Genomic DNA, 16,156 nt, shown 5'->3' on the forward strand with positions numbered 1-16,156 from the left:
AGGCAGAGATCCAGCACTTACTGGATATCAGGGCCATAGAGCCAGTGCCAGAAGGACAAAGAGGGTTGGGGTTTTACTCCATCCTCTTTCTAGTTCCCAAAAGTTCGGGTGGCCAAAGGGTTATATTGAATCTAAAAGAACTAAATGTTCATATAAAGTACAAAAGGTTCAAGATTCAATCCCTTCATACAATCCTGGGTGGAATCAAAAAAGGGGAACTTCTAACATCCATAGATCTCAAGGAGGCGTATCTCCATGTGCCCATCAGATTGTCCCACAGAAGGTTTCTCAGGTTTGCCTTTGCAGGCCATCACTGGCAATACCGAGTGCTACCCTTTGGCCTTTCGTCAGCCCCGCACACTTTCACCAAGTTGCTGGACATAGTAGCGGCACATCTGCATGCTCAGCTGATCCGCCTGCAGTGTTATTTGAACGATGTTCTAATTCAGTCGTCGTCCCTCAAGCAGGCAGAACTGGACCTTGAAGTTATGGTCCAAACCCTTCAGGAACACGATTTTCCATGAACTGGGACAAAAGCCAGTTGACACCATCCACCAGGCTTATTCATTTAGGGGCAGTGATCAATACTCAGTTATCACGGACTTCCGGTTTCCTCGTCTTCGGCGGCGGCGGAGCCTTTTGAAGCTCCGCCAGCCCCGCCGCTTGTAGAGCCGCTTCGCGACTAAGAAGCGGCTCGAAAACTTCAAAATCCTTAGGATTTTTGAAGAGAGATCGCAGGGCACAGGTTGAGCCCCTGCAACCCCCCCAGGGAATAGGGGAGGGAACAGGAGCGGCTCCCGTTCAACCTGCTGGAACTCCGGGCGGCGTGGGACAAGTCTGCTTTTGCAGAACAAGCCGGCTACAGGAAACTTCAAACTGAAAGGAAAGGAACCAGCCTTAATAAGCAGCATATTTTTACTTGAACCCTGAAACTCGGAATTGCAAGTATTAGAGTTTTATTGGCTTTCTAATCTGAGTGAATAAATGCGGATGAGTGAAAGTGAACTGTAAAAACATGGCGCTTAGCCTCAGAGTTAACGAGCTGGCGAGTGTGGATTGCTGAACTCATCTTGCTTTGTCACAAAGTTTCTAAACTGTTACGAAGTTGCTTCGCTTGTAACAAGAGAAATAAGAGAGAAATTTCTCCTTTTTCAATACTGGACTTTGCTTTACTTTAGTTTTTATTTGAATAAATCTGGGGGACTTTTTCAGAAGTCTTTGTGGAGGTGGGAGAGGAAGAAGAACTTCCCTTTTTAGTAAAACTAGCCTACGTGGCAGGATGGCCTCAAAGAAGCAGGAAGCGAAGGCAACAGGAGGTGGATCTCCCACACATAAAACACAGCCTCCCCCTGAACAACAGACACAGACTCAGAAAAAAGATTTTGACGTGGGAGATTTAAAAGAATTTATTTCTAAAATTTTGGATGATAAATTTCAAAAATCTCAACAGGAGATAGATGATAAACTTCAAAAGTCACACCAGGAATTTATGCAGGAAATTAATGAAGTTAAAGATATGGTGAAACAGAATCAAAACAAGGTGACCAAAAAAATATCAGAAGTGGCGTCTGGCCTGGCAGAATTTATTATTAAAGTTGATTCTAAAGTTGAAGAATTTAAATCAGAAGTTAATGTTAAGATGAAAGACAATGATTATAAAATTGCTGATGTTGACAATAAAATGCAGAGAGTTGAAAACGAAATCGTGATGGTACAATTCAGGGCAATGGAGTTTGCAATACGGCTTCGAGGAATTCGAGAAGAGGATAGACAGGATTTGAGACAGGTTTGTTCTGAGGCTCTGGCCAAGATTTTACAAGTTAATCCTGATGTGGTTTTTCACAAAATAGATAAAATTTACAGAGTGAATTCTTGGGTGGCCAGACAAAGACAATTGCCCAGAGATGTGGTCATATATTTTACAGACAGAGAAATAAGAAATGACATCCTGCAAAAATCCTTTTACACCTCTGTGCAAGTGGGGGGCTCACGAATTGGAATTTATAAAGAATTACCTCCTAAAATGTTGAAAACCAGAAAAGAATTTGGCTTTCTTGTTAAAGAATTGCAAAATCAACAGATACCATTTCGGTGGGACGCCCCAGTTGGTATAATTTTGAGATACAAGGGAGAAAGATATCGTTTGAACACCGTGGAGAAGGCAGAGTACTTCTACACTACTACTCTTAAGGAAAGAACACCATCCCCACGTACATCCACAGTTTTGGAGATTAAGGAGAGTGATGAGAAGCAACCTCAACGAGAATTGCAAGAACAGTCTAAGCAGGAACCAGAGGAAATGCAAGGCGCAGAAGGAGGTTTTCTGGATGAGCCTTTGCTGGAATCTTCTCCAATCTTGGACCGGTTCGGATGATCGAAGTTAAGGATCAACGTATAACTCGAGCTCAATCTAAATTACTTAAACAAAAGCAACAACAACAACAGGAAAGACAAGACAAGAAGGGAGCTAAGATTACTATACAAGAGACTGGAGCCATGGGGGGAGCGACTCCGAAGATTTTGGATGATATTCGGTTATTCTGCTCTTTGCTCCAGAAAGATGAAGATGACGCTTAAGTGTTTATCTTGGAATGTGAATGGGTTGAATTCAGCACAGAAAAGGAAGAAATTATTTACATATTTGAAACAATTTAATAATGATATAATTTGTCTACAAGAAACGCATATTACAGTTCAAGATCAAAAATACTTGATAAACTCCAAACTAGGAATACATTTTATATCTTCAACGTTGCAAAAAAAGAATGGTGTGGTTATCTATGTAAATAAGAAATTTACGGCTAAAGTTATAGAAACAGATGAAGATGGTAGGTTTGTAGCAATTGAATTATTTACAACATATGGCCAAATTCTTTTGATAGGAATTTATGCTCCCAACCAACAACAGGATTATTTCTATAAAATGTTACATACTAAAATACTACAATGGGACTATAGATCTATTTTAATCATGGGAGACTGGAATGGAGTAATAGACTCTAAATTAGACAAAAGGAGTTCAGCGAAATCTAGGATTAGGTTACCTCAGACCTTTTTTGATATGAAAGAAGATTTGGAATTAAAAGATATTTGGAGAATACATAACCCAAAAGAACTGGACTATACTTTTTTTTCAGATAGACATAGATCCTTCTCTAGGATTGATTTCATTTTGTTGTCAGATGATCTACTTGTCAAGACAAAAAGAACAAAGATTTTTCCAAGAACTTTGACTGACCATAGCCCAGTATGGATAGAAATTGAGATTGATAAGATTGAGAGACGTTCTTGGAGATTAAATGAGAACTTGTTCAGATATGAAAAAAACACAACAGAACTTAAAAAGCACTTGAAAGAATTTTTTGAAATAAATTTGAATAAAGGTACCCCAATAGAAATTGTGTGGGATGCAAGTAAAGCTTATATGAGAGGGGTGCTTATCTACATGAACTCTAAACATAGACTGATTCGACAAAAGAAAAGATCTGAATTGGAAATAGAAATAAAGAATAAAGAACAGTTACTTATTAAAAATCCAACAGATGAAAGAATATGCGGTGCTATAAAACTCTTGAAAGACCAATTCCAAATGCTTATGGCGGAACAAGTTGCAACAAACATACAATATGCGAAGCACAATACATTTTGTAACGCTAATAAACCGGGCAGATGGTTGGCTTACACATTGAGGAAAAAACAAAGTATACGGACTATTGATAGTATTGATATTGGAGGGAAAGAAATTTTTCAACAAAAATTAATTAAAGAAGCTTTTGTGGACTATTATACCAAACTATATGCCAAAGAGGAGGTGCAGAATGGACTTATAGAAAAATATTTAAACGATAAAAGAGTTACAAAAATCACTGATCAACAAAAGGAAAGAATGAATTATCCTATAACAGAGGAGGAGATAATAGTAGCAATTAAACAGTTAAAAACAGCCAAAGCTCCTGGCACGGATGGTTTGACCGCAGTGTATTACAAAACTTTGCAAGCTGAAATGGTGGAACAACTCAGAGATTTATTTTGCAATATTCAACAAGGGGGTAAAATACCCCCATCATGGACAACAGCTTATATATCTTTGATACCAAAAGAACAAGTCGGTCCTAAAAAACCAGAGAACTACAGACCAATATCTCTTTTGAATACAGACTATAAAATCTATGCGAAAGTATTAGCCAACAGGTTGATGCCAGTAATCCAAAAGGTGATTCATGATGATCAAGCGGGATTTATCGAGGGCAGATACATGAAGGATAACGCAAGGCAAGTAATAGATTTATTGGAATATCTTGAGAAGAATAAACAGATTCCTGCAGTGCTGGTCTTTTTGGATGCAGAGAAGGCCTTTGATAGAGTGGATTGGAATTTTCTACTAAAGACTTTAAAAAAGATGGACTTTGGGGATCAATTTATACAGGCGATTTCAGCAATTTACCAAGAGCAAAAGGCACAGATCATTATTAATGGAAGTTTGACAACAGAGTTCAAAATTGAAAAAGGAACAAGACAGGGATGTCCGCTGTCCCCACTTTTATTTATTTTAACACTAGAAGTCTTGCTAAATACAATACGGGACTCTTAATATCCTGAAAGGTATAATGATTAGGCAAGAGGATTACAGAATAAAGGCATTTGCAGATGATCTGGTTGTTACCCTATCACAGCCAATGGAATCAATAATCCTGATGAAGGACATTATACAAGACTATGGTAAAGTTTCAGGTTTTAGACTGAATCCAAAAAAGACTAAAATGATAGCTAAAAACATGACACAAGATCGTAAACATGAGCTTGAAAGGAGGGCAGGTTTTGAGATTGTACCAAAGGTAAAATATCTAGGAGTTCAGGTTGCAGAATCAAACATGAAATTGTTTCAAAATAATTATGAGGTGTTGTGGCGAGAGGTGCAGAAAGACATGGAGACTTGGAAAAAACTGCAGCTGTCTCTACTTGGAAGAATAGCAGCAGTTAAGATGAACATTTTGCCAAGATTTCTTTTTTTGTTTCAAATGATTCCGGTGCTTAAAAGTGATAAACAATTGAAAGTATGGCAAACTGGAGTGAATAAGTTCGTCTGGAACGAGAAAAAGCCGAGAGTGAAATTGAAAATTATGCAAGATGTTCCAGAAAGAGGAGGTCTTAAACTTCCAAACCTACAGTTATATTATGATGCAGCAGCTTTAACTTTAACAAGTGATTGGTTTGGAAGGAAAAAGGCTGGAATATTGAATGTAGAAAGTTTTGATCTTGAATTTGGATGGCATGCCTACTTATTTTATGATGATAAAGTTGATAAAGTATTTAAAAGCCATATACTTAGAGACTCTTTGATGAGAGTTTGGAAGAAGCACCGATTCAAATGGGATTATAAAATACCGCTATGGCTGGATCTTGGTCATATTTTGTGGAATACAAATATAATGTCACTCGGGGGGGGGGGTTTATACAAAGAGGTTCTTTTTACAGATGCGGGCAGATGGCAGCTGAAGACATTGCAGACACTGTTGGACGAAGGGATTAATCTAACTTGGTTACAATATAATCAATTACAATTGAGATGGAAAGAGGACCAAAAAACTGGTATTATGTTGCATGAGGAAGAATTGGTTAGACATATAAAAGAGAAAGGTCCAATGCATATCAAAAGGCTTTATAATGTTTTGTTAGAAAGGGATTCAGAAACTGAATTAGTTAAAGATTGTATGATTAAGTGGGCACAAAATTTTGAAGAACCAGTGATGTTGGAAACATGGGAAAAAATTTGGGTTCAGAATGTTAAATTTACACAGTCGCAGAATTTGAGGGAAAATTTCTATAAAATGTTTTATAGATGGCATTTAGATCCCAAAAAGTTGTCATGTATGTACCCTAATGTTCAGCCAAAATGTTGGAGATGTGAATGTTTGGATGCTACGTATTATCATGTTTGGTGGACCTGTAGGAAAGTTAAGGCTTTTTGGATAAAAATATGGTGGGTCATGCAGAATGTTTTGAAGAAAAAAATTCAATTCTCTCCACAATTGTTTTTATTGGGTATAGTTAAGGGTTTTACATTGGGTGAAACAAAACTGATATTGTATATGATAACAGCAGCAAGATTGTTGATAGGTAAATATTGGAAAAATGAAGCCTTGCCCACTATTGAGGAATGGACTTTGAAGATGGCCAGTTTTGCAGAGATGGCGAAGATTTCAGCATACTTAAAAGATTGTTCACAAGAGACTTATGAATGGGAATGGAAAAAGTGGATAGAATATGTTCAGAACAAATATCAAACTAGAAAGTATCAAATAGCTTTTATTTGAAAATAATGTATTAGAAATATTTTAATGTAATGAGGGTAAAAAGAAAAATTATAAAGGGGAGGGAGGGGTTCAAGTTTTTACACAAGTTTTATATTAAGGGGTTTTTTTTTATTTTTTTTACCAGATATGAGTATAATATAGGGAAGTCTGGGGGGAGGGGAGGGTTAGGGAGGTTGGGAAGTTTGGGGTGGGGGGTGGGGGGGTGAAAAGGGGTGAAAATGTAATTGTAAAACTTTTGCAATAAAAAAAAAATACTCAGTTATCACAAGTCTTCCTGTCTCAAGACCGCAGGGACAGTCTGAGGGAGATGGTAGCTCGGGTCCAGTTCTTACAGTTAGTTCCCGTATTGCTCCTTTCCCAGTTATTAGGCAAAATGATATCCTGCCGAGCGATAGTTCCCTGTGCTCGGTTAGACATGAGGGCCTTACAATGGTTCCTTCTGCCCAATCAGAGGTTAGGGCACAGCAACTCATTACGCCAGGTCAGGGTTCCTCCACAGGTTCTTCGCTCCCTGAACTGGTGGAAGTCAGCAGCCATGAACAAAGGTTGCCTTTTTTGAGACCTTCCCAGGCTGGTGTTAACATCGGACGCCAGCCTCTTCGGTTGGGGGGCCCACCTGAATTCCAAAGTGACCCAAGGGGGGTGGTCTCAGCAGGATCTGCTCAATGACATCAACTGGCTGGAGCTGAGAGCAGCCCACCTAGCGCTGTGCCACTTTCAAACTGAGTTATCAAATCACCACGTCCTTTTGTTGACGGACAATGTCACCGCCAAGGCGCATGTCAACAGACAAGGGGGTACTCGTTCCAAGATTCTCATGCGTGAAGCGAGGAAGTTGGGCCTCTGGGCGGAACAATACCTGCTGTTGCTGCGGGCGAAACACATTGCCGGGACATCAATTGCAAGGCGGACTGGTTAAGCAGAACAACAATAGACCAGTCCAAATGGCGACTCCACCCAGACCTCTTTCACCTCATAACAGTTTCCTTCGGGACTCCGATCATGGACTTATTTGCCAGTCCACAGAACACCCAACTGCCTCGGTTTTTCTCCCAGTACTGGACACCAGCAGCCGAGGGGACCAACGCTCTTCATTGCCCGTGGCCAGCCAACCTGCTGTATGCCTTTCCTTCAATCCCACTAATCCAGAAGGTGATCCGGAAGATCTTGGAGGAAGAGGCGGAGGTGTTGTTGTTGGTGCCTCATTGGCCATGATGTCCATGGTTCGCGGATCTGATGTCACTGTCCATATCATGTCCCTGGATATTACCACCACACAAGGTCTCCCTCAGCCAAGGGGGCCTTCAACACCCAGAACCCCAGTGGCTCAAGCTGGCCGTTTGGCACTTGAGCGGGAGACCCTGAGGAAAGAGCGTTATTCACCAAATGTGATTTCCACTATTCTTGCTTCTAGGAAACCATCGACAATCCGGATTTATAATGCCACCTGGTCATCATTCTGTCGCTGGTGCACTAAAGAGAACCTGGTTCCTACATCTGTAACTGTTCCACAGATCCTGGATTTCCTGCAATGGGCCTGGAGAAAGGGTTGTCTACCAATACCCTACCTCGCCAGGTTGCAGCCTTGGCAACCATCTTGCCAGGTGAGGGAACTGTTCCTCTGTCTTACCATCCAAGGATCCGCAGCTATTTGAAAGGAGCTGGCAATCCACAGATACTCAACCTGGGATCTATTAATGGTTTTGCAGGCTCTCATATCACCACCATTCAAGCTGTTAAGGACCACCACTCTCAGACTTTTCACATTTAAAGTTGCCTTCTTGGTTGCGATTACATCTTTACGCAGAATATCCAACCTTGCTGCTCTTTCGGTGTGCCAGGATTTGTGCATTTTTCACACAGACAGGGTCATTCTCCGCTTAGACCTTACATTTGTGCCAAAGATAAATACCTTGTTTCGCAGGGCACAGGAAGTTATTCTACCTGACTTCTGTCCCAACCCGAGACATCTGCATGAAAAACGCTGGCATACCTTAGACGTTCGAAGGGCTTTAAAGAGGTACATTAAATGCACAGCCTCCTTCTGACGAACGGAAGCCTTGTTCGTGTCCTTCCAGCCCACGTCTATGGGAAAGAAAGTATCACCATCCACCATTGGACGTTGGTTCAAGGCTTGCATTACTTTAGTTTATGAACAACAGGCCCAGCCCATGCCCCGTTGCATCACGCCACTACGGCTGCCTGGCCTATGCAAGCCTCGAATCTGGAAATTTGCAGGGCTGCCACTTGGGCTTCTCCTTCTCCATTTGTGCAGAATTACAAACTGGACCAGTATGCATCTGCGGAAGCAGCTTTCAGGAGATGGGTTTTGCAGAGTCCTGCCGGCCGAGGAGATCCTGGACCAATCTGTCCCCCGCCCTGTAACGATTTAGCTTGGGTATATCCCATGCTTGGACTCTCCAAGCAGTGCATAGGAGAATGAATGTTGGACTTACTTTGAACATTCTTTCTATGTGCGCTGCAGGAGAGTCCAATCTCACCCTGGCTTGTCATGGTCCGGGGTCCAGGAGTGGTCGTTCTTCGGTGGACTGTGTCTTCTTCAATTCCTGGTTTCGTTGAAAAAAACTGAGGCTCGGCTGAGAGAAGGAAGCATGGCCGAAGAAATTTCCAACTCAGTTCTCTGACGTCACAGACAGAATGAACCCATGCAATTTCTGGATCAATCATTCCCTCCTCAGCTGCCGGTGGTTGGTGAGTCATCCTTGGGGCTCCAGGTCAGCTTCCACCGTCCTGGATTCAAGGGCAGCGTCTCGGAGTCCTGCCCATCCCAGAGCACCTCCAAGTATTTCAAATTGTCGCCGGTGTGTGACCTGGTTCCCCGGCTTGCTGGCACAACCGCTGTCACCATCATCACAGCTCCTCCGTTTCCTGCAGGCGGCTCCAGATTCACTGCCCGGTTAACCGCAGCAAACTCCGTGTAATTTAAAACGCTTTGCTGCGCTGGGAGTGCTCTTTAGTACTCGTGTGCTTTTGGCTCGCCTTCTGTGCCCGCTGAGGCACTGGAGAACGGTTCCCGCTCTCACGCCGTTTTGCTGTCAATGGCCATCTGCGGAGGTGCTGAGGAACAATTACGAATCTCACACTAAGACCTGCTTTGATTTGCCGAGCCGACGTGGCACAGAGGAACGGTGTCAGTTTTTGTGCAAAGATTGGGGGCTTTGCAAAGCGGCGCTTAAGGGTTAAATTGTTGCTCCTGCTTCAGTTCAGGCCAGTGATATTTTGTGAGAGTGCTGGATCTTGGACTCCCAATATGTTCTGCCCCAGCTACGGACCCCAAAGAATGCAGCACACACAAAATCTATACAAAGCTTATTTTACTCAAATAACTCAGTCTTTTTCAGCCAAAGGCTGTTAATAAACTTCCTTAACAGCCTACAAGAATTCTAAGATAAAGTAATCAGTCTTACTAGAGTTGGCAGAAAGCCCAGAAGCAATTTTGCAGAGAATCCAGACGCAAAGGAGAGTGAACTAAAGTTGTTCCCTACAGCTTGCTGCAATCGGCGTTCCTCCTTAAATAAACCTCCTCTGGAGGTTCTGAAGGCCCTGGCTGAATCCCTGCCTCTGGCACCACATTTTCTCCAGCCTCCTCACTATCCGACTCGAGCGCCAGCTGCACAGGCTGCTGGCTCAGCACCACACCAGCCTCCTCATTGGAATCAGCTACAATCTTTACAGGCCCCTGACGGGCCACAACACAATATGGCGCCAACCTGCATTGGCTGCCAGCCACTTAGACGCTGACTGGACTTTTTTTGTACTGCGCGCCGGATTTATTGTCAAGGCCTATGGTAGGGTGAACTGGGGCTGTGATAGATAGATAGATAGATAGATAGATAGATAGATAGATAGATAGATAGATAGATAGATAGATAGATAGATAGATAGATAGATGATAGATAGATAGATAGATAGATAGATAGATAGATAGATAGATAGATAGATGATAGATAGATAGATAGATAGATAGATAGATAGATAGATAGATAGATAGATAGATAGATAGATATCTTGAACAAGACTACAGCCCCCATCCACCCAAGGCCCGTAAGCAGGCAAAGCCTGTTTCCAAGGGTGCTACAAAACGCACCAGGCAAACTACAGGCCTTCAGCTTCTCGGCCATCAAAACGGTCGTCTGATGATGACAAGGATGCTAAGAGATGACATAAGGTTTAGAGAGACACTTTGCCTTGGCTCAACAGAAGGCCTGGGCCACAGGTGATCAGATGGCATCTGCATCTGAAACACCTGCACCTCGCTCCAATAAGGGTCCTCAGCCTTTGACAGAGGATTCCCAGACTCGTGCCTCAGGAGCTGGTGTCCCCTAACGACCAGTGATTGGGGGTCCTCAAGGGGATCCTGCAGTTTTGCCCGCATGTATAGAGGTTGAGATTCACGTATCTCCATCTACGAGACGTCCTCCCCCTAAAGCGACATTTACCCCTACCGCGGCGGGGCTCCATGCCGGGGAGGGGCTACAGCTGGGTCTTTCTTTCAACGTTCAGACCCTAGTATCTGAGACAATATCGAAAATTCTAACAGCTGCAGCTCACCAAGTAGCCCAGTTTTCTTCCTTGCCGGCTATTTCTCAGTTGCAGGTCCCGACATATGTGGATCCAAATTCTGATTACTCATGCCAGTAGGATTCCATTCATAGTGAGGATTCCTTGTTGGATGATGATGACCAGAGAGACATGGAATTCTCCAATGACGATGGGATGTTACCTGATAGACTGACTTTTACAGGTCTCTTCCATTCCTCCATCTTCAAGTCCTTACTTCATAAGGCCAAAATAACGACTAATATTGGAGTATCAGAGGGCCAGTCTGACCAACAAGGGGCATCCCATCCTCATGATGAACTGTTTACACTTCCTAAAACCGAGCAGTTTATTCCTTGCCCCCAGCGTTTCACGGAGGTGATACAAAGACCATGGAACCAACCCTATTCCCTAGTGGCACCAAATGGTCATGACAAAAAACTTTATTGTTCCGCTCCAAATCTTCAGGATTTACTTCAGTTGTCTACTATAGATGCCCTGGTGGCTAGCTTGACTTCCTCCTCTGTCCTCTCCAATGACATAGTGGACAGATTGAGGATGGAGGACAGGCAGGCAGAACTCTCCTTCCGTAAAACTCATCAAGCTTGGGCCATTAAAGTCGTTACATCGGCGTCCTTCTTTAATCGGGCATCATTGATATGGCTGCGCCAACTACAGGAACGGCTGCTGCCAGATGACACTAGACTACACCAGGACATTAATAAATTGGTGGCAGCCACTGAATATTCTGTAGACACATCTTTAGATGTGGCGAAATTTGCTTCTCAAGCCCTAGCTTCCACTTTAACATCTTGACGCCCCCTATGATTACGTCATTGGAGGGTGGATATCAAATCTAAGTGGAACCTTACGTCGGCTCCAACATGCCGCAGCAATTCCAGGGCCAAGGTGCATCTCCTGGCAACAGTCCGCCTGTCCTTTCGCTGGACAGGTGGACTGTCCATAGAGAAGGGGTGTTTTTTCCAAGAGCCCCGGCGCATCACAGTCACAACAGATGCGAGCATGTTTGGCTGGGACGCTCATCTTCTCTCCAGGGTTGCCCAAGGACGTTGGTCTCCGGCGGACCTAACGAATGATATTAACTGGTTGGAGCTACGGGCAGTCTATCTTGCCCTATGTCACTTCCAGTCCGCCGTGGCAGGCCACCATGTGCTAGTGCTAGCGGACAATGTGATCACAAAAGTGCATGTGAACCGAGAAGGGGGCACTCGCTCCAAATCACTCATGGACGAGACAGCAAAGATGCTAACCTGGGCAAAGATGCACACAATCTCCCTCAAGGCGGAGCACATCTTCGGATCAACCAATATCCAGGTAGTTTGGTTGAGCAGGACTCAGATAGATCAGTTGGAGTGGCATCTCCATCCTTCTCTTTTGCAAGAGCTGTAGCAGAAGTCCAGACATCCAATTCTCGATCTCTTTGTGCACCCAAAGAATACACAACTACCAAGGTTCTTTGCCTGGTTCCCGTGGCCAGGGGCCGAAGGATGCAACGCTCTCCACTGCCCCTGGCCTCGGGGACTGCTCTACGCCTTCCCACCCCTTCCACTCATTCCGAGAGTGATTTACAAGGTGTTAGCAGAAGGAGCAGAAGTCTTGCTGGTCATGGTGACCCTGGTACGCGGATCTGGTGACCCTGTCTGTGGCCCGTCCCTGGAGGATTCCCCGAGACATGATTTCTCTCAGCCAGGGGGTCATTCTGCATCCGGAGCCTCAATGGCTCCAGTTGACTGTCTGGCACTTGAGAGGATCCTCCTGAGGAAGGACAGTCTCTCAGGGAGGATGATACATAGTATACAGGCTTCCAGATGTGTGTCAGTGAACCAGATTTACAATGCCACCTGGAGATCGTTCGGTCTTTGGTGTTCTAAGGCGCATATTGACCTGACCAGCGTCAGTGTCTGAGATTCTTGAATTTTTGCAAGAGAGTTTAGACAAAGGACTGGCCCCCAACACCCTTCGACGGCAAGTTACGGCCTTGCATACTGTTCTGTCTGGTGATGATGATCATCTTCTTACTCAACACTCAAGGATTTGGAGTTTTCTTAAGGGGGCAGCTAATCTCCAACCCCCGGTCGTACATCAGTATCCCACATGGGACCTTTCCTTGGTCCTTCAGGCAGTCATGTCTTCCCCCTTTGAACCATTGGGATCCATGAGCCTCAGACTCCTGACTCTTAAGGTCGCCTTCCTGGTGGCGATAACCTCAGCCAAACGGGATTCAGAGATATCAGCACTGTCAGTGCGGGAAGATCTCTGTATCTTCCATTCAAACAGAGTGGTCCTGGGGATGGATCACTCCTTTCTGCCCAAGGTAAACTCCTGGTATCATTGCACTCAGGAGCTTATTCTACTGGACTTCTGTCCGGACCCGAGACAACCTTTGGAAGAACAATGGCACACCATGGACGTTAGGAGGGCCCTCCGCAGGTACATTAAAAGGACGGCACCTTTCCATAAATCAGAGGCCCTGTTCCTTTCTTTCCACCCGTCGTCATTGGGCAAGAAAGTATCCTCTTCCACCATCAGTTGCTGGCTAATGGCGTGCATTGCAAAGGCGTATGCACTTAAGAAAAAACCCTTACCGGGGAAAATTTTGGCTCACTCAATTAGAAGCGCAGCTACCACCGCTGCATGGGCCACCCAAGCTTCTGTTAGTGACATTTCCAGGGCGGCCACCTGGACTTCCTTGACACCATTTATCCGCCACTACAAAGTCGACTCCTTTGCCTCGGCTGAGGCATCCTTCGGATGGCGCATGCTGCAGATGGTCCACTCTACTAATGCCACCCGGGAGCCTCCCACCCATCATTTCACTAGTTTGGGTATATCCCACGCTTTGTATTTTCCAAACAGCGCGCTGGAGAACAGACGTTGTCTTACCTGAATGTCCCTTCTATGCACGCTGCTGGAGAATCCAACCCACCCTATTAGGCTTCTGTCTCTCAGGCCCGGGTGGATCTCTTCACACAGTCTCATCATCTACGCCTTTGTGAACAAAATGGAGCTCAGCCGAGCGGAGGAGGCCTGGTCAAGGAAATTTAAAGAAATACACACTCAGTCTCTTGCAAATAGACAAAGAATAACCCACGCTTTGGATTCTCCAGCAGCGCGCATATAAGGGACGTTCAGGTAAGACAACGTCCGTTTCACAGTTCTTGTAAACAATAAATTTTGGTGGTGGTGGTGGGACACCTCATTCCTGAGAGCAAGCACTGTTACAGTGAAGGTATTCTTCTGCATACCTATACCCAATATATGACATTGTTTAATTGAAAAAATCCTACAGGATCAAATAGGTCAGGCAGATGTTATGGGAGACAGGTGTTCCCTGAAGTAATCCGGTCCTTTGAATATAGGGCTTTATAGGTAACAACTAGCACCTTAAATTTCACCCAGAAACAAACCGCAACCATTGCAGCTCACAAAGCAGAGGCAGAAGTTACATGGGCATACCAAGACTTGAACATCACTGTTCATAGTGCTATATTCTGGCCCAGTTGAAGTTTGTGGATGGTCTTCAAAGGGATCTATGATGCACTGAATGGAGAGACTAAACTTATATGCACTGGATATCTTATACTGTATATAGAAAGCCTTTAAATTGAAAGATGGCTTTAAAACTGCACTATTGAACTATGCATGGTTTCTACAAATGATATCTTGTGGATTTTCTTTCTAAGATAATGTTTACGTGATCTGGGATTTTACCAAGAGAAGATAGTTATGGGGGAAATTGGTCAAGGAATGGGAATCTGGGTTTGGTGATGAAGGTCTGCAGCATGAACTAATGGCAACAGATATTTGCAAATATTGCTTTTAAAAAAAAAAAAAGTGATTCTCAGGAGGTAAATATACTTTATAATATATTCCATGTATGTTCAGTGAAGTCATAGAAAAATAAAGGCTATATAGCACTGAATGTTTTATAATTTCTAGAAACCTACAATATTAGCAGTCAAGTGATTAGTTTTGTAATTTGGGATAAAAAATATATTTGTTGGCAATTGTAACAAGGAGAATTTGTCTTGTCCATTTTAGGCAAGGGCAGCCAGTGTATTCCATTCCTCCAGGTGGGTTTAGACATCCATATCCTGCCTTGGCCATGAATGCCTCAATGTCCAGGTGCGTTCAAGTGGGAATCTGGGTCTAATTATCTCTGAACTAGCAAAACTGTATCTGTGCATCCTGTGTTAAACTAGGGTCAAGAACTCACACACCCATCTGTTATCTCATTCTGTTATCTCAGAAATTCTAAATGCTTTATGTCTTACACCTTACATATCTGGAGATATTCATTTTCATGAAAGAAGTAGGCATTTGTGTAAAGGCAACATGCAATCTGACCTGATGTGGGCCAGATAGCAAGTTAACTGTCACTGTATCTAAAGGGGATACCAAATGAACAGCTTATTGATACTTGAATTGCTATAGTTTACTCATTAGAAGCAAACTTAAGGGAAAGAAATTTACTGAAATAAATTAGTAATTAGTACTGTCTAAAACAGGGGTTTTGAAAACTTTAAACGTATTATTTTTTTAAAACCTATATTTTTTAAAGAACAAATCCTTGAACCCCTGATCAAGAGTAAAAGTTCTGTTATTAGAAAAGTGGCTATGTTCAAGTGAACTTTTTGGCTGGGGGCTTTATTTTTTCATGGGACCTCCATCAAAGAACCATTAAAGATTCCATAGAACACACGTGGAAGGGCATTTATGCCACATTGATGGTTTATATAATCTTCATTCTGGTTATGCTGTTGCCATTTTTCACCTTCATGATTTCTGATTTCTCTACAGTTGAGAGTCTCTACAGTTAAGGTGCTAGATTTGGTTCATATACCCATTTGACTACATAACTAATTTGGTGACCCGGATGTGCCAGTCTTAGTCCAATCCACATCACGATGTTGTTATTGCAGGGATAAAATAAGGAAATGAAACTCTCCTGTATGACTTGATTTGGGGAAAGGTAGTAAATCAATAATTTGCCATTTTGGATCTCATTTTTGAGAAATTGACTTCTAATCGACAGAAGTCCGAAAAGGAGAATGAATAGAAATTTCTAATAAGGAATAAAAATAGGCATCTCTTCTCTTTAATTTTTTTTTAAAATATGTGGATTATACACAAGAGAACCAGAATCTGTCCATGTAGTTCTCTCTGCCTTAGCAGTTAATGCAATAAATTGGTTATTCATAAGTTGGCCTTCTGTTATTGCCATTGACCTTAGGTTTTTACTGTTCCTTTGGGTGCTCTGG

At 43.1% G+C, this 16,156-nt stretch overlaps 1 protein-coding gene across 1 annotated transcript in view; it reads left to right on the forward strand.

Annotated features, from left to right (window-relative positions):
* The window catches only part of TCF7L1 (transcription factor 7 like 1), a 97,264-nt gene that overhangs the window by 75,169 nt on the left and 5,939 nt on the right, over positions 1 to 16,156 (forward strand). The window contains exon 7 of the mRNA XM_034436973.3: positions 14,937 to 15,020. Coding sequence (XP_034292864.1) covers positions 14,937 to 15,020 — 84 coding nt within the window. The remainder of the gene's footprint in view (positions 1 to 14,936; positions 15,021 to 16,156) is intronic.

The sequence above is a fragment of the Pantherophis guttatus genome, chromosome 9 (assembly GCF_059756535.1).
Source record: "Pantherophis guttatus breed Tessera chromosome 9, ASM5975653v1, whole genome shotgun sequence".
Taxonomy (NCBI): domain Eukaryota; kingdom Metazoa; phylum Chordata; class Lepidosauria; order Squamata; family Colubridae; genus Pantherophis; species Pantherophis guttatus.